The 17,978-nt window shown below is 43.6% G+C and overlaps 1 protein-coding gene across 2 annotated transcripts in view; it reads left to right on the top strand.

Moving 5' to 3' along the window:
• The window catches only part of Cdc14a (cell division cycle 14A), a 142,686-nt gene that overhangs the window by 26,374 nt on the left and 98,334 nt on the right, over positions 1 to 17,978 (top strand). For both annotated transcript variants that reach the window (XM_050147976.1, XM_050147898.1), the window contains exon 4: positions 1,673 to 1,765. In XM_050147976.1, the coding sequence (XP_050003933.1) occupies positions 1,673 to 1,765 (93 nt within the window). The remainder of the gene's footprint in view (positions 1 to 1,672; positions 1,766 to 17,978) is intronic.

Below are 17,978 nucleotides of genomic sequence, written 5' to 3'. Positions count from 1 at the left end.
TATTGGATGAAAAACAATAAGTGGCATAGATATTAACTAACAAACAGTAAAATTCAATAAATGCCAGAGACTCAGCAATTCAAAATTGAGAAAGCAACAAGCTGTGTATAAACAGCATTGATAAAAACCTCCAAGTCTTTCTGTTTTCGTCTTTTCAAGACAGGGTTTCTCTGTGTAGCCCAGTCTGTCCTGGACTTCACTTTATAGGCAGGCTGGCCTCGAACTTAGAGATATCCTTGCCTCTGCCTCCTGAGTGCTAGGCTTAAAGACGTGCGCCATCCCCACCCAGTTAGCACTGAAGTCTTTAGATTAACTTCAGTATATATACTTGATGGAGTTGAATTTAACTCAACTACTCTTCTGTCTCTCTGCTTCATACTGAAAAAGAGCATTGGTAATAGCAGATTGAGTCAGACACCAGTTTTCTAAAGCTCGGTTAACAAGGACATTATTATTTCAGACAATGTGATTTGTAGTTATTCCTGTGCGGCGTGGGGGTGGATGGTGGATAATCTCTTGGCCTTTGGCTGGGACGTGTGTAGCTACCAGGTTTCATGAATAACCTACAATGATGCACCTTGGTTCTTAGGTTTTGCTTCTTGTAGAAAATAACATGGCAGTGGACTTTTTTTTGTTGACTGTGTTTAGTGTATAGGGTATAAAAAATCCACTTCTGTTTTCTGTGTGAATTTACAGACAGGATTCGAAGGCATTTGTGTGCCTGTATTGACTGGGCTGCAGAAACAGTCTGTGGAAGTATCGTCTTATGTACCTGCACTTAAATTGCCATTTGTCACTAAACCAGAACAGTCTTGCAAGCCGAGGAAATTGTGTAGATTTAATTGAGCCACATTCATGTTCTCTAGATTTGAATTGTGACTAATGATTTGATTTAATCTAGCAGATATAATTATTACTTTTCATGTTTCGCATGTGCTCAGCAAGCTGTTTGGGTTTTATTTTGGATTTACTTTAATACTTGAGCATGTTGCATATTGCCTGGCATATAACAATTGCTTAATGACCAAGCTTGTGAATTTTATATATGTTGATTTATGATACTCACTGATATCTTTTTGGTGGTGCCTTTTCCCCATTAATCACTTACTTTAAGCTAATTAAGGTGGGGGGTGGGCATTTAAAAAGAAAAAAAATAAATAAATAAGAGGTATTTGAATATATAGTAGAAAGAAAAATTTAGTTTTGGTCTCTAAAAATGAAATTTTTGGAGAAGATAATAGGATAGTTGACACAGCTTAAACTGTAAACTGTGAAAGGTACCTCAACATCTCTTGGAGCGTCATAAGTGAGAATAGAGTGTCGTACTGAGAATAAAGAGTGGCTAAGTCATCTCTGTAAGACCAAGAATAACTTCCCAGAAATGGTTCCCTTGAATGGAGAACCAACAGTTTCCAACTGCACTGATCTCCTTTCTCAGAGACATCCATGCTTGTTAAATGATCAGTTCTTACATTCGGATGGATTCCAGAAGAGGGGCTAGCAGCCCCCTCTCCCCCAGTGAGCTCCCTCAGCTCCCAACACTCATGCCCAGCTACCGGAAGCTGGGGTTGAAAAGCGTTGCCTGGTAGGAACCGCTTCGCACGCTAACGCTGAGAGAAGATGGTAGCCTGCGCCTGTTTGTCCTGTGGTAACTCTTGTTCTTTCCTTCCAGTCCTACAGTTTATCAAGAAAGAAAATAGTGCACTACACCTGTTTCGACCAGAGGAAAAGAGCAAACGCAGCATTCTTGATAGGTGCTTACGCCGTGAGTACTTCATTTGTGATTGTTTCCTGTGGTCAAGTCGGTGGAGTGCTAATGCCGCTCTTGTATCCCAGCTAACACTGCAGTTAGATCGCAGGCCCCCTTCCAGTGGGATGGGAGGTTGCGTTATTAGCAGGTTAGGAATGGATTAGGAGTGGAAAGTGGACTGCCATTAATGGAGTACCTACTCTCTATTATTATTATTATTATTATTATTATTATTATTATTATTATTATTATTATTTTGTTTTTTGATTGTTCTGAGTCAGAGTCCTCTCTATAGCTAGCCTGGCTTACTAGGTAACCCAGGTTGCTCTTAAATTTGAGATAGTCTTCTTGCCTCAACCTCCATAGTGTTAGGATTTCATGTGTGAGCCATCTCGTCTAGATATAGGCTTATTTTTGGATAGTTAGTGAGAGACTCTTGGAATCATGATGTGTAACTCAGATTCTACTGTTACCAGCATTTTAGTGCAAAGAACATTTGCACCTAGTGAGGACATACCCAATGGGAAAGGTATATATCTGAGTGAAAAACAATATTATGGAAAATACAAAACCTGCTAAGGTGTTCTTTTTGTGGGGGTAGGGGAAAGAGAGCACATTCTAGATTGCCAAGGAGAAGATTATTATTGTTAATTTCTTTTTATCAATTCATGCATTCATCTATACAAGAATTTGCAATAGAAAAATGAATATAAACCATGCGTATATTACAGCATCCCTACCGACTCAATATGATCTTTACAGTAGTTAGGTTTGAGTAGAAGCTTTGTTCTCTGGAAGCACAAAAGTGTCCGTATGACTTTTATTTGAGCATGTCACAGGTCCTGGAAGTTTCTGGATAGGCTAGGACTGGTCCAAAGGAAGACAGGCATCATCAGGGCTCTAATGTACCTCATGACTATGTGATGCCCATTGAGAAATATGCTGGCTCACTGGCAAGGGAGATGCTGACATTTCTCCTCACCCCCAGAAAGGCCAGGGTGTCTTTGAAACCCGAAGCTTGCTGCTGTGTGACCTTTCTAGGCCTCATTTGTAGACTTTGATGCAACACACCATACTCTGTCATACCGAGCCCAAATTTCCACGGGGAGGAGCCTAGTGACACCACCGGCAGGCCATCGGCAGTTACAGACAGGGAAGAGGACAAACTGAGTCATACTCTTGCTTCTGGAACTTAAGTCCCTAGTTCTTTTCACTTCTTTTGTAAACCCTGGGGCCATCCCTGGTGGCTTCTTTTTGTCTTGTTCTGTCGACAAGTAGAGGCTAAGAATCAATAAAACATGGCTCTTTCATCCTGAAGGGGCTCTGCGCTGAAGGCGTCAGGTCACCTTCTCTCTCTGTTTTGTTTTCCTTGTCTGTGATTGGATGCTATGACTCTGAAATTTCCCTCCAGGTCTTAGGATACCTAGAATTATTTGCAGTGTCTGTCAGACTATTGTTTATAGCTTAAGAGCACACAGGAAAAGCCAGCCATTAGGGGGAAGGGTTGGTGAAACGCTAGCAGCTGAATTAATAAACAGGCATGCTATTTTTTTTACCTTATACTGATAATTGATGCTCCCTTGATTGACAGTGATTAAATATGAAAAGGCTGTACTGATCTCTTGATTCAAGCCATGAGCCAAGCATGCCTTTCCTATGGGGCTGTGTGATGTTTTGTGAGCATGTTATTCTTAGGCCCTTTGTCATAAAAGACCTCTGTCAGTCTCTCCCTCCCTCCCTCCCTCCCTCCCTCCCTCCCTCCCTCCCTCCCTCCCTCCCTCCCTCCCTCCCTCCCTCCCTCCCTCCCTCCCTCCTTCCTTCCCTCCCACCTCTCCTCCTCCCCTCTCTTTCCTATTCTTCCCTTCCCAGTTTTGTTTAGAGTGGCCTCTCCTTTCACCAGTTACAGCTGGAGTTTTGACATGAAGCCTAACTATTGCATATGCTTTGGTCTCGTGAGAAGGGAGCCCGAGAGAAAACAAATGTGCGCGTTTCTGTCACTTTAAAGCAACCCTAGGAGAAAGAGCAGATTCAGTGGGAGAAGTGCTGAGCACAGCACGAGCTTGTTTTACACCTAGTCACAGTCCCAAGGAGAAAGTCATTTTCCTTGAATTGGCCACTTCCCAGGTGACTTTTCTGATTTTGTAAGCGTGCTCCCTTGTGGGGTGGGGGTGGGGGTGGGGAGAAACTGTTATATAAAAATGACATTCAGAATTGTGGTCTTTTCTTTTCTTTTCTTTTTTTTTTTTTTTTTTTTTTTTGGTTTTTCGAGACAGGGTTTCTCTGTGGTTTTTGGAGCCTGTCCTGGAACTAGCTCTTATAGACCAGGCTGGTCTCGAACTCACAGAGATCCGCCTGCCTCTGCCTCCCGAGCGCTGGGATTAAAGGCGTGTGCCACCACCGCCCGGCCTTGTGGTCCTTTCTTAAAGAGATTTATGCTTTTGCTTCGTGTATCTGCATGCATTAATTGTTGACAGAATCTCTATGAGATAGTAATAGGAGTTATACATATCAATTATTAATGTGGCTAGGAGGAGAAGTCTCGCTCTCATGAGGGAATCTTCCCTGGGTATGAGCATGCCTCGAACTTGGGAGCAGTCATGTAACCCCTGAGACAAAACAGGTATATATGTTTTATCGAAGAGATAAGGAGTGAGGATGATTCTCTCTATAAATGTGCCATCAGTTGTTCAAGTGGCATTGGCTCACACTTTGAGGCAGGGCTTCTCTGAGCTTCAGTTTTCTCATTGGTAAGATCTGAATAATACCAGGGCTTCTCTGCCCACTTCGAAGAATTATGAAGACATCGAACTGTCTGTTGGATAACACCATGCTATATATCTAAATTATCACAAACTTATTGTGACGAAATATACCCTTCCCCTATCTGTGCCCAAACTGACTTATTTCCTCAGTAACACCCCCTTTCAGAAAAGATTAATGAATCAAGTTGAAAGTTAGCGGTCACTTCCCTTACTCTGTCCCTCATCGCGTGTTACACCTACTCAGAAATGAGACGGCCTCTGACTCTTGAAACATATATTGAGCCAGAATGCGTCTTCCCATTTAATGCGGTTCCCTAGACCAAGACACTGCCGTCGTTTTCCTCGATTACCTCCGTAGCTCCATGCACTTATTTCCTGCTTTCCTTTTTTATTCTTGTTAACTTTTGATTTTACTTTCCAGGGTGGTCTTTAAAAAATAAAAATGAGATCATCTCATGACCCGGGTTCACATCTGGTGGCTGACTGTTCTTGGCATCCGTTCCTTTTTGATTGGAACCCATGTATCCTTGGGACCTCTGTGCTCATTGGACCATCATGCCGGCCTTCTAACTGAATGTCACGCACCTTCTCTCACCTGAAGCCTTGATGTTTCGGCCTTTTTTTTTTTTTTCTTAAATCTAGAACATTCTTACTCTTTGCATACCTGTCCTCCCCCCCCCCCCCAAGTTACTGTCTTGGAGGCTTTTCCTCAAACTCTGCCCTGCTCCTCAACCCTTGTTCATTTCCTACATCTTTGCTACTTTACTTTCTTGGCAGCGCCCAGCCTTTGAAGTTACTCACGTGTTCATGCATTTACTTGCTTATTATCTCGTTCCCAGACCAAAGGGTAGGGACCTTATCTGCTTGGTGCACTGCCCTGTCTAGAGGGTGATAAAATATTTAACGAGGGGTTAGGCGCAGGCGTTTGCTGGTTGAGTTGGAAGCTGGCCACTAGGCTGAGGCAGAATCCTAGAAACTTCCTGCTGCACTGAATCATGGGTAGGTCTAGGATCGGAGGCCACCACCGTGAAGACACCAGGATGCCCAGTGTGGAGGGGGCAGGTGCTGCGAGCAGCTGCTGTTTCCTAGTTGTGTCTGGGTACCAAACATCCATGCAGGGCTACACTGGCTGTAAGGTAAACAAGGCACAAACACTGAGGGAATAAACCCACCGTAAAGTAGCAAGCTGGACATACAGTATAAGTCCCTTTCGCAGAATATCTGAGGTCATGTGTGAGCCAACTGGTACAGAATCAAAGGGGATAGCTGGCGTAATAAATAGGAATGCAAGAATGCCTTGTCTTCTTAAAAACAAACTTTCCTTTTTCTGTCTCATTGTGGTAAAATACACACTTCCTATGACGTTATTAGAGACAAAACAAACAAAAAAACTCCTCCCACCAACAAACCAGGACCTTATATGTCTGAGGCTGTTTTTAGCCAACTGTCATGAGACTGACTCTGAACTTCTGATCCTGTAGTCACACACCAACCATGCCCACCCAATCTGTGCAGGGCTGGGGATCGAACCCAGGATGTCAAGTATGCCGGGAAGCATTCCACCAGCACAGGTGTAGCCCAGCTCTTGGAACCATTTTTTTAAGTGGCTACTTCCATGTATTGGCTACCTTCCCGAGGCACGGCTTTGTTCACAGTTTCTCTCGTAGGTGATTTCCAGCAGGGCTTAGAAACTTTTGTGTTTGTTTCCTTATCTGTAAGCATGGAAAGTCTAGTTAAAACCCTTTCTTCTAGAACTGTTGTAAGGATGAGAGAGAGAGCGAGAGAGAATACGAGAAACCTCATGTTCGTTGGGGACCCACGGGAAGGATTGCCCTGTGAGTGATTGTGAGGCTAGGCTGCTGGATGGATGTGGTCACTGGAGATCATAACGGCACATACTGGTGAGGTCTCGTCACTCTCTGAGCTGTGACTCTGGAACCGGACGGCTCACATTTGAATAAGGAAGTTCCTTTCCAATGCTTTACTCGGTGCAGCTGTAGAATCAGGATGCCGACATCACGGGAACGCCCAAACATTCTCACATGCCTTGAAGAAGATAGGTTTCAAAACTGTGAGAGGCTGGAGAGATGGCTCAATGATTAAAACCACTGACGGGTCTTCCAGGGGATCTGGGTTCGAGTTCCCGGCCCCACATGGCAGCTAACAATTGTCTGTAATCCAGTTCCAGGGGGATGCTGCACCCTCTTCTGGTCTCTGTGCATAAATGCGATGCGTACACACACATGCAGTCTAAATACTCATACACATAGAATAAAAAATATAATCTAGAATAAAAAATGTAAATCTTAAAAAAGTATACTAATGAAACTCTTGCCGTGAACTTCAAGACTAAGTTCTTACTCTGTGTTGCTATATTTAGTTCACAGGCCTATAGGTTAGGCCAAGGAGAATTTGGTCTAGGCCATAATGTCTTTAGGAATGGGGGGCAGGGGTGGATTTATATAAAATGATTTGTATTATATATAAGCATATAAGAGAAATTATAATAAATGTGATTTATTTAATTTAAAATTTAAGTTCAGAGTTAAAGAATTAAGAATTTTTGGTTTGCTATGGTGGTGAATGCCTGAACACCCTGGATTTGGGAGGCTGAAACAGGAGGAATGGTGAGCTTGAGTTTCCCCTGACTACATAGTGAGTTCAAGGCCAGTCGGCCCAAGTTATCTAGTGAGCTAGAGGAAACAAATTATTTTCAGAGGTGCAGAGGATGCTTAACCAGAGGTGGTAACCACATTGTAGCCTCCTCAGCTCACCTTTAAATCTTTGCCTTTCTGGAGATCTACATTACAGATTAACCGGGTGGAGCCTGAGTCAGACTTTATGTCTGCACTGCTGATAACCAGGCTGAGGCTTGTGGACTTTCTAACTCTGCATGTCTGTCTTTTATTTTGTAGACTACACATAAGGCTGTTAATAGGGTCTTATTGTGCTAGCATGTCACCTTCTAATTGGAAGGTGCCATTCCCCATCTGGCTGGAAAGCAACACTGTGGCACAGCCGCAGGCTTGGCTTTGATCCCACTCGTGGCTGTAGGTCACAAACAAGCTTTTACTCCTCTTTAGGAATAGGGATACTAATACCACTCTTAGCAGAGGCAAGGAGGCGGAAGGGGGCCTTGCCTGTAAAGGTGACATTGTGACAGTATTCTAAGCATTTAGCAATCCCTGGAAGTTCTGAGGCAGGGCTGATGTGTGACTTTCCCAAGCTTCCGGTGTCAGTTCCTTCCTCCCATTCCCTGTTTTGGGCTTAGACCCTCCGACAGCAGCTCTGAAGGTCTCATGGCCACCTCCCTCCTTTTGTGTCCCCATCTTCCCCACCAGCCCGTTGTTTGTTTAAGGTTCTTCCTTGGCTCAGTAGCCATCAGGTGGTTGTTATCTGATTATTGCTTAATCTAGTTCTTCAGCTGTGAGTGTGAGCTTCTCCCATTGCTCCTCCTAGGATGGGATTTTCAAGTTTAAAGGAAGAATCTATTTAAGCCAAATGAACTTACCTTGTGAGATGTGGAGTCAGGTCTTGATTACTTCAGTAAATATTTACTTGGGTGCTATGACCCCCACCTGACACCACAGTGGGTTCTAAAGAATATAAATAAGTAAATAAATAGATAGTAAAAACTCAGGTTAAAATATGGCCTTTGATCCCAGCACTCAGGAGGCAGAGGCAGGTGGATCTCTGTGATTTTGAGGCCAGCCTGGTCTACAAGAGCTAGTTCAGGACAGCCAGGGCTTTACACAGAGAAACCCTGCCTTGGAAAGTCAAAAACAAAAACAAACAAACAAACAAAAAACAAAAAAAACCACAAAAACCCAACCAACAAACAAACATAAGCAGTAAATTAATTGTGAAATAAATTATTTGTGAAAAGTCTGCAATAGATAGGAAGCTTGGAGAAATGGGGGTTCACTCAATTAGTCTGCTTTGGAGCAGGTACCATGCTGGAGGTGCACAGTTCAAAGTTGAGGTAACCTTCTGCTGTTATTGTGAGGACCTGGGGCCAAACAGGCAGCCAGGGGCATTGGGATGGCCAATCCCAGCAGGCTAGGCAGAGCTGGAAAGGAAATGCCACATAAGGGGAATCACTGGGGAGAGGGTGGGGAATTTAAAAAGAGAATAATTTAGCAAGAAGCCGTGGGGAAGGTTTTTCTTTTTTCTTCTTCTTACAGTTAAAAAAAAAAGCTTTAAATGCAGCTTCAGTGTGTTTCTTTTTGTGTGGTTGTGATGTAGTCTGAGTTTCCCCCACTGATGGGGTATAGTAAAGTTTGTTCATCCCTTAATATTTTCTACATCTTTTGTATAGCATGTGAAACATTTTTCTGAATTATAAATGTTGTTATAGTTTTTCTTAGCCTAGCTATTCAGGCTTGATTTTAAATGTTCTTTTCTAAAAGTGGATTTTTAATCTTTAGATTGCTAGAAGTAGGATTAATAGGTTTCTTTCTTCCTTCTCTCCTTCCTTCTCTTTCCTCTCTCTCTCTCTCTCTCTCTCTCTCTCTTTCTTTCTTCTTACTGTTTAAGGCTTATGGAACAGATTGTTGTATTTAAACTAGTTTGTACAGTTGGCATTGTGTGGGATTTTAAATTTTATGAGTGCTTTAGTTTTCTTTTATATTGATCTCTGTGTGGGCACGACAGCAGCCCGAGTGTAGAGGTCAGAGAACAGGTGGGATTTGGTTCTCTCCTCCTTGTACCCAGTGGCTTCCAGGGGTTGAACTCAGAAGTCAGGCTTGGTGTCTTTATCATCTGAGACATCTTTCTGTTCCTAAATGCTTATCTGTTGGGTGTGAACCTTACAATTCTGGAAATTTGATTGCTAAAAACTGTCACTTCATGATTTTTCATGTTGTTGTTTCTTTTGTTTTTGATATAGGGTATTACATAGTTCAATCTGGCCTAGAACTCACTGTGTAACCCAAGCTGTCTTTGAACTCATTTTATTTATTTATTTATTTATTTATTTATTTATTTATTTATTACTCATTTGCTTCTTATCTCATAGTTGACCTCCTGGTCCTCTGTTTCCTGCTTTCTTTCTGCCTCTTCTTCCATAATGTCCCCTGAGTCTTAGGTGTAAGGGTTGTGTTGTAGATGCACACAGTGGGTTAAAACAGAATTAGTTAAAGGTAGTTAAAGTAAGTGTCCATGTGTTTAAAAGAGCAAATTGATGTCTGGTTGGCTAACTGCCCATTCGTTTTGCTCTTCCGACCGACCTTGTTACTTCCTTTCTTTATGAACTTAGAATTTATCTGTGAATTATGACTTCTGAACTGCTTTAACTTATCACGAAATCTGTAGATTCAACATGTTATTAAAAAGGTAGGCAGAAATGATCAAGAAAAGCACTGGTTCAAAATAATAAGGACATTTATATTAAGCGCTTATTAAAACACTATCTCAGCAGATGGCAGAGATGAGCGGCCTGTCATCCTTGCCTGCGGCTTCCTTGTAAATCTAACCATAGCATCCTGCGGAGAGGAAGGGAGGGGTGGGATATGGTTGTGGCTGACCGGTTTCCTGTTGGCAGTTCCTTCCTTTAGAGGGTTGATAGGCAAGTACTCTTTTGTGACATTGCCTGTAAATGGGCCAATTTTTTTGTTCTTGTAAGCCTGTGTTTTTGGTGACTTTGCAGCAGCTCAGGCTCCCCAAAAATTGTACATCATTCTTCAGTCTCTCCATTTGCCTTTTGCACAGGGGAAGCCCATCACCACCATCTCATAGTCAACTCTCCGTGTTTTCCCTCTAGCTGTGAGCGAGGAAAAGTAGCTCTTCCCCTTCTGTTTGCAGAAGCCATCGCTCTCAATTTACTGCATAAATATTTCCAGTATTTTGTTTTTTATCTACTCCTGCTGGGAAGCTGAAAACAGGCTTCCTTTGTGCTCAAGCAAGCTCCCAAACACATCTGCCCGTCACCGAATGAACTCAGTGACTGAGCACTTGCCTGGCCTGTTTTAAAGTCTAGGTTCAGTGCCTATCACTGAGTTGGCTCAGCAGGTAAAGGTGCTCACTGAGCAAACAGGGCATCCTGAGCTTGACTCTAGAGCCCACTTCAACATGAAAGGAGGGAACAGGCATTCAGAGTTGTCCTCTCTCCACATGTGTCCCCTCTCTTATGTATACAGCAACATTTTGTGTGTGTGTGTGCGTGTGTGTGTGTGTATATATATATATATATATATATATATATATATATATATAGAGAGAGAGAGAGAGAGAGAGAGAGAGAGAGAGAGAGAGGGAGAGAGAGAGAGAGGTAGAAGATAGCTGATGTTCACACACTTGTTATCTCAGAGCTTTGGAGTCTATGACAGAGTGATTGCCACAGGTTCAAGGATAGTCAGCTACAGATTGAGACCTCCCCCCATGTGTGTTTATGCATATATAACTACATATTTTTATTACATGCATTCATTATGGAAGTAAGAATTAAAAAACCCCTTAAAAATTCTCATGAAATTTTCTATGGTAAGACTGTGGCTTTTGAGGTATTTATCATGCCATCAGTGAGACCACGTCCTGAGCATGTGTCCTTGAACGTCCCTGGCATTTGCTATTCCCTTTTGTATAGCTCTCTGGATGGAGCAAGCTCACGGGCAGACATGCGCTCATGCGGGCCCACAGGCTTCCTCTCCAACAGGACACGTTTACTAGGATCTATGAAGTGGGAGGTAAAACTTCCAAGTTTTATGCAAGGTGATGTTATTTCACGATCATACCAGGGTAAGATTTAATATCAAGTGGATGGGATGGTTTTACTCTTTTCTCTTAGCTTTAAAATAAACACGTTAGGTTAGAAAACTAGGTCCAGTTTTGCAGGGTTACTGGAGTGTCTCCCTAGGAGATTCATCAGACGAGCCCTGTGTCAGGCCCTAGACTCCCAGCTGAATAGATCCCATGGCTTGCCCAGGATCAATTTCATTCCTTGAAGAGAAAGACCAGAGCCGAGTCCCTAGGCTGGAGCTTTGTTCAGGCGGAGCTAACAGAAGCTCCTCTTGGGGTACTGGCAGCTACAGGATTGAAGATAGCACGCAGGGAGGAAGGTACTGCGGTGTTTCAAGTACACAGCTCTTCCAGGTGGCAGCTGAGTGTTGATCCTGGCTAACTTGGTGAGCATCTATTCCCCTCTGTGTTCTAGCCACATGCACCCGTAGCTCTTTTTAGATTTATTTGCTCTGGTGATGTTTGTGGATGACCTAGGGGGAGTCCGCCTGAGTGGAGGGACTGAGGAATGGGAGAAGGAAGTGGGTGAGGCTAGTATCTCAGGACAGGATTTGTCCCCTCTCCTCTTTACCCCACATTTGCACACGCCTTTCACGTGCACAATTGAAGCCAAAGGTCTATGAGTTCATGAGGCAGCTCCTTTCTTCTCCCCGCGTCCTTGTTTGAGATAAGGATCTCATGCAGTTTAGGCTCAGACTCAAGCTGCAGCTGACTTGCATTTCTGATCTAACTGCTTCTACCTCCCAAGCGCTTGGGCTTACAGGCGTGTGCCACCGCTATGCGTGGTGCTGGGGACCCAAAACCAGGGCCTTGTGCATGCTAGGCAAGCACTCTACCAAATGAGCCACATCTCCAGCCAGTGGGGAGGGGAGAGAGGTTTTTACATTACCGTGTGGGAGGCATACTATTTTCTTTTGTTGTTATATATGTATGTATGTATGTATGTATGTATATATATATATATATATAAAATCAACGTGGCGGTGTAGCTCACTTGGCAGAGTGCTTGCCTAGCATGCATGAATCCTTGACTTCAAGCCCTAGCGTCACATAGGGCATAGTGGCAGATGGCTGTACTCCTAGCATCTGGGAGGTAGAAAGGATAGGAGGATCTGGACTTCACAGTCACTCACTACGGTACAGAGAATTCAAGGCCAGCCTGGGCTATGCGATAGACTGTTTCAAACAAAACAAAATCAGGACTGGGGATGTGTTTGCAGGTTTTAAAGGGCCTGGATTTTGGCACTGCATGTGTGGGCAGTTGTTTGGCTTAAGGTTAGCCCTCGACTCTCATGACCAAGTTGAAGGGAAACCGCCAGTGCTTTGAACTTCTCAGAGACTCGCGCGGCTGAATGACCGACACCTGAGTTCCAGGTGGATTTTAGTGAGCTGAAATTGGAGGCATAAGAAAAGCTGTTTGCTTTAAGTGCTCAAATACTAGAAACTTATCCTTATCACGTTATCATTTGAATCACTAGTTACCTTCAAACTTTTCCCAAGGCTTTTCCTTCCTTTTTCCTGGCAGCCAAACAAGGCCTGTTGGGAGTAACCTTGAATAAGAAAAGCCCATACTTGGGTGTCAACTTGGGGCCCCCCCGAATCGGCAGTCTGAGCCTGCTAAGTCGGTATTAAGAGAGTCTGAATGTTCTCAAACCTTATACTTTAGATTTATAATGGATTTTGGATTGCCTAATTTTAATGTGTGAATTTCAAGACTCCTTCTCTCTCCTCAAACTGAATGTATTGGCACACACATGTAATTCCAGCATTTGGAGGCCGAGGCTGGATAACTGTGAGTGCCAGGCTAGCCTGGGCTATGAAGTGACACCCTGTCTCAAACAAAAGAACAAACTCCTCCAAAACTCTCAACCCAAACCAGCCAACCAACCAATCAAACGAAACTCAAAAAGAGTGAAGTTCTATTTGCTATAAGGCATTCAATTTATATTTACATAATTTATATATTACATGTTAAATGATATTCTTTTTCCATTGTGCAAAGTGAACTAACTAATTCACTAAAAATCCTCCCCATCTGCAGCTCCCTGAAGTTTTAGAGGGGGAGCCAGCTGCTGCTCCTGTCCAGTTTGCTCCATAGACATCTCTAAGATACTTAGTATCTCTAAGATACTTGATGGTTGCTACATTAGGAAACACAGACCGTGCCCACGTGAGCCACTGGGACCGGGCCCATGTGAGCCACTTGGTCCCCAGGTTACTGCTTGATCTTCTTTTCTTCTTTCACTTCCCACTTCCTCTTCCCCGGTCTTCCTCCCTCTGCCTCTTTTGCTTTCTTTCCCCTTCTCCTACACTGCGCCTCCCCCTCCTCCCTCTTGCTCTGTAGCCCTGGGTAGCCTCAGTCTCTACTGACCTTCCAGCCTCTGCCTCCTTGCCTTGTGTCTTTATTAGCTTTTCTTACTCCCCTGCCTCAACCTTGCTGGCCCCTGTCCCTGCCTTTCTAAGTCTTCCACGGCAAAGGCTTGAAGGGCTTTTGACGTTTCACTTTGTAGATCCAGGTTATTTTTATTTTTTATTTTTTTTATGGGTAGTGTAACCTAAAGCTAATGATTTAGTTTGGCTGCAAGTAGCTTTGCTGGATGTTTCCTTCACCTTTGCCTGCAGGAAGCACTTTAGTAGGGTTTCACGTTTATGGTTTATGCCTTCAGACTAATGAGCAGAGACCAGCCTTCCTGTGGGACTATACATGTGCAGGCTGAATCACACCTATGGTTCTGTTCAGGAGTAGATGTGAGTTATTCAGTGGGCTCATTTGGGGGAACTTCTTATTTAACCAAAATAATACAAAAGTTTTTTTTTTAGACAGTCTTCTTCCTGGTGTTTCTCCTCCATGATCCGTCTGCCCCCCTCTGCCCTCCTTTCCCTCTTGTCTACAGCGTCATTTCTTACCATCTCACTCAGAACAAAGCTGGAGTATGGCTTTTCTCCCATTGCCCCTAGTAAGCTATGATGAGCTTCCCAGAGTCGCTTCTCTGTAGTCTCCCCTCTGCAAGAGCGAGTTTCTGGAGGATGATGATATTCATCCATGTCCCCTGAGCCCAACTTAGTATCCGTCTCTGTGGTTTCAGTGAGTAAGGGAATGAATGAGCTAGGAAACCTCCCTGCAGGGATTCCGAGTCTCAGACCTACGATCACGTGGTGAGCATGTAAAAATGGTGCAGATGAAATTCCAGCTCAGTCTCTCCATCATTATAATATCCCATGTGATAGCCGATGCTCCCTCTTCCCTGACGCCACTTTCTGAGATTTCAGTCAGTTGTGGCCCTAACATATTAAATGGAAAATTCCAAAAATAATTCTTAAGTTCTAAGTTGTGCACCATTTCAAATAGTATTATGGAGAATTGACAAGAAGGATCTCTATGCGTCGCACTGAAATTCTTCTCCTCTGAAGCCTCTTGAGCCAGCCCCTGGCAGTTCACATAACTCTCAGCACCAGTGTTCCCCATGCTTCTACTAGCATGGCCCTTTAAGCGGTGCTTAAAGCATTCCACTGCTTTCCTAACCCAAAGTACCAAAGTCCAAATTCCTACAAACAAAACATAGTTAGACCTATCACTCCTGGTACCAACTTCTGTCTTAGTTAGGGTTTCTGTTGCTGTGTAGAGACACCATGACCACAGCAACTCTTAGAAGGAACACATTTAATTAAGGTGGCTCACTTAGAGCTTCGGAGGTTCGGTCCATATGGTGGGGAGCGTTGGGGGGGGGGTGCACGGAGACAATAGCTTAGAGTCCTGCATCTTGCAGGCAACAGGAAGTTGAGTGAGCTGCTGGGCAGTCTCCTGAGCATAGGAAACCTCAAAGCCTGCCCCACAGTGACATATTTCCCCTAGCAAGGCCGTACAACTTCCTAATAGTGCCACTCCTTATGAGTTTACGGGGGGGGGGGGGAGCAATTACATTCTAACTACCACGTCGACTATGTCTTATATCTAATCTACTGTCTTCCTATGCCATTGTTTATACTGCAGTGACCCTTACGATGTTACTACACCTGCATCATCCACCTCTCCTCATCTGGTCACATAGGCCCTGCATCTTACAGGGTGAAGATGTCATAAGAAGATATTGAAAGAATGCATTCACATTGCTTCTCTTAGAGAAGGCTGTTACAATTTTTTTTTCTGTTATTTAGTTTTTGTTGTTAATCTTCTATTTGGCCTAATTCATAATTTAAGCATTATCATGTATATATATGTATACACACATATGTATAAGCATACATGCATAATTGTATGTATATGCACATCTATGTTTATATCTGTGTATATGGAAAAACACAACATGAAGTCAGTGGGATGGCTCAGCAGGTAAAGTGCTTCCCATCTAAGAATGATCCCTGGAACCCACATAAATACAGGAAGAGAGACCTGACTCCACATGTGTACCCACATACATTATACACAAATGTCATAACAATGACCTGACTCCATGTGTACCCACATACATTATACACAAATGTCATAACAATGAGCTGACTCCACATGTGTACCCACATAAATTATACACAAATGTCATAACAACGAACTGACTCCAGGTGTACCCACATACATTATACACAAATGCCTTAATAATAAACAAGAAGCAATGAAAAAAAAAAGCCAGTGCAAACCTCCAAAATGCATGTAGCATGAATGGCTTCATGGTTTCAAGTTTCCCTTCTGGGTTGGCCAATGTGTCCCCTGTGGGTGAGTGGAGGCCTCTCTCTGCTCCAATCCCAAGTCCGGGCCCTTGACTCCCCTCTCTAGTATCGCACTTCAGGACTTTCAGTTTTAATCAACTGCTTTGTTAGACGGTGGCAGTGATGGATCTGTGAGGTACATAGCATTGGAGGATGCGTTAACACTATGAACCATCGTCTGCATTAGACTGAGGGAATCCCCTTAGCTTGGACGTGCTGAAGGATTAATATTTTCTCTTTCGGGGATGTCTGAGACTTTGAGAAAATTCTCAGGGCTTGCAAGTGAGTTGTAATTTTGGCAGTAAATTATGTAATTCTTTTTTAGAGCTAATCTTTAAAGTTAGTTTTTTTCTTAGCGATACTTCAGCGAATTGTAAGGGAAATTATGACAAAACTGTAGTTCGCATTTTACAAAGTTCTAAAATAGTTTGGTTTTCCTACCTCCAAATAAGTGTATGTATTTGGAAAAATTAATTTTTTTCAAAGGATATCCTGGCTTTGGCCTGCTGCTATGATCAGCGCAGAGATTAACACATGTATTAGATACTAGATTTTGTGTCTGACATATTGTACTTCTGAATTCAGGGAAGAGGAAGTTGTTGATTAAGATCTTCTATTACGTTGTTGGGTGGTGGCTCACAAATCCCAGTACTTAGGCAGAGACAGACAGATCACTGTGGGTTCGAGACCAGCCTGATCTACATATTGAGTTCTAGGCCAGCCAGGGGCATAATGATATACTATCTCAAAACAAAACCCCCCAAATCTGGTACAAATAAATTTTGAGATTTAAGGAATGTTTGTCCCAGAACTCCTAAATTCATATGCTTTAGGTTGGTCTCTGATGTTTTTCCTGTCCCCTCCACCAGCCTGGAGAATCATTTCCTCTGCAAAGTTGCTCCGGTGGCCCTGGACACAGTCACAGCATAGAGAGGCTTTCTCCATACCCCAGCCTTCCCAGGTTCCATCCTCACTGCGCCAGGCTCAGAACTTTTCAGAGGAGGCAGAACCCGGAGGGCTGGGATGGCGTGTTAAAGCTGGTGTTCCGGTATCCCGTGCCCTTGCCTTAGCAGCCTGACTTATTTTTGACGGTCAAAGTCCAAGTGCGTACTCCGGCATGAAATAGCCAGCCCCATCTTCCTCGCCTTTTAAGTAGACCCCTCTCTCCCGCTGTTTTCTTTCTCCCTCTACTTCCAGCTCTTTCTTCTTCCCACCAGGCTGCTTGGCTCCTGTTGCTTTTCCTTTCTCATTCTCCTCCTTTTCTTAATTGGCCAATGCATAGAATAGCAATGTCGTGATAACTGGAACCTTTTGGTTGCTTGGCACAGAATCTTAGACTTACTCCAGCTTAAATTTGATAAATGAGGCTGTGGTGGTGCACGCCTTTAGTCCCAGCACTCGGGAGGCAGAGGCAGGCAGAACTCTGTGAGTTCCAAGCTAGCCTTTTGTACATAGTAGGTTCCAGGCCAGCCAGGGCTACATGGTAAGACCCTGCCTCAAACAAACCTCCTCATTTCCCTTTCATTGGTAAACCTGAACTGCAAGTCTTGCTGCTGACACGAGAGAGAAACAGCTGGCCTGGGGTATGTGTTTGTGTGTGTGTGTGTGTGTGTGTGTGTAGGTGTGTGTGTAGGTGAACCTGTGTGCTGTTTTCTTGAAGAAGTGAGGTTCACCCACTGCACTGAGCCAGAATGGGGTTAGGGGTGGGGCAGGGTGTGTGGGAATGGGGATGGGAATTCCCAGTTGCTATGAGGAGGGAAGATGGACTTTGTATAAAGTCAGTGTGGGGTGGGTCTGTGGTTGCCTTTACTTGTCTCTGCTCTGTTTGTGGAAATCAGTAAGCTACGCTGTGTAGGAACTTGCTTACTTAAAATCTTTGCATGCTTAAGAGGGATCAATTCTTTTATTTTCTTGGAGGACAATGCTGTCATGTGGCCTGTGTTTGCGAAGTTTAGGCTAATGCACGGACAAATGACCACAGGATCTGGTCTGCAAACTCCCGTCTAGTGGGCCAAGCTCTCGTTTCTCCT

This window comes from Alexandromys fortis, unplaced genomic scaffold (assembly GCF_014885135.2).
Source record: "Alexandromys fortis isolate MF-2015 unplaced genomic scaffold, M_Fortis_MF-2015_v1.1 scaffold_19, whole genome shotgun sequence".
NCBI classification, from domain to species: Eukaryota; Metazoa; Chordata; class Mammalia; order Rodentia; family Cricetidae; genus Alexandromys; species Alexandromys fortis.
The sequence above is the reverse complement of the archived record's forward strand: the minus strand, read 5'-3'. Positions and strand labels throughout refer to the sequence as shown.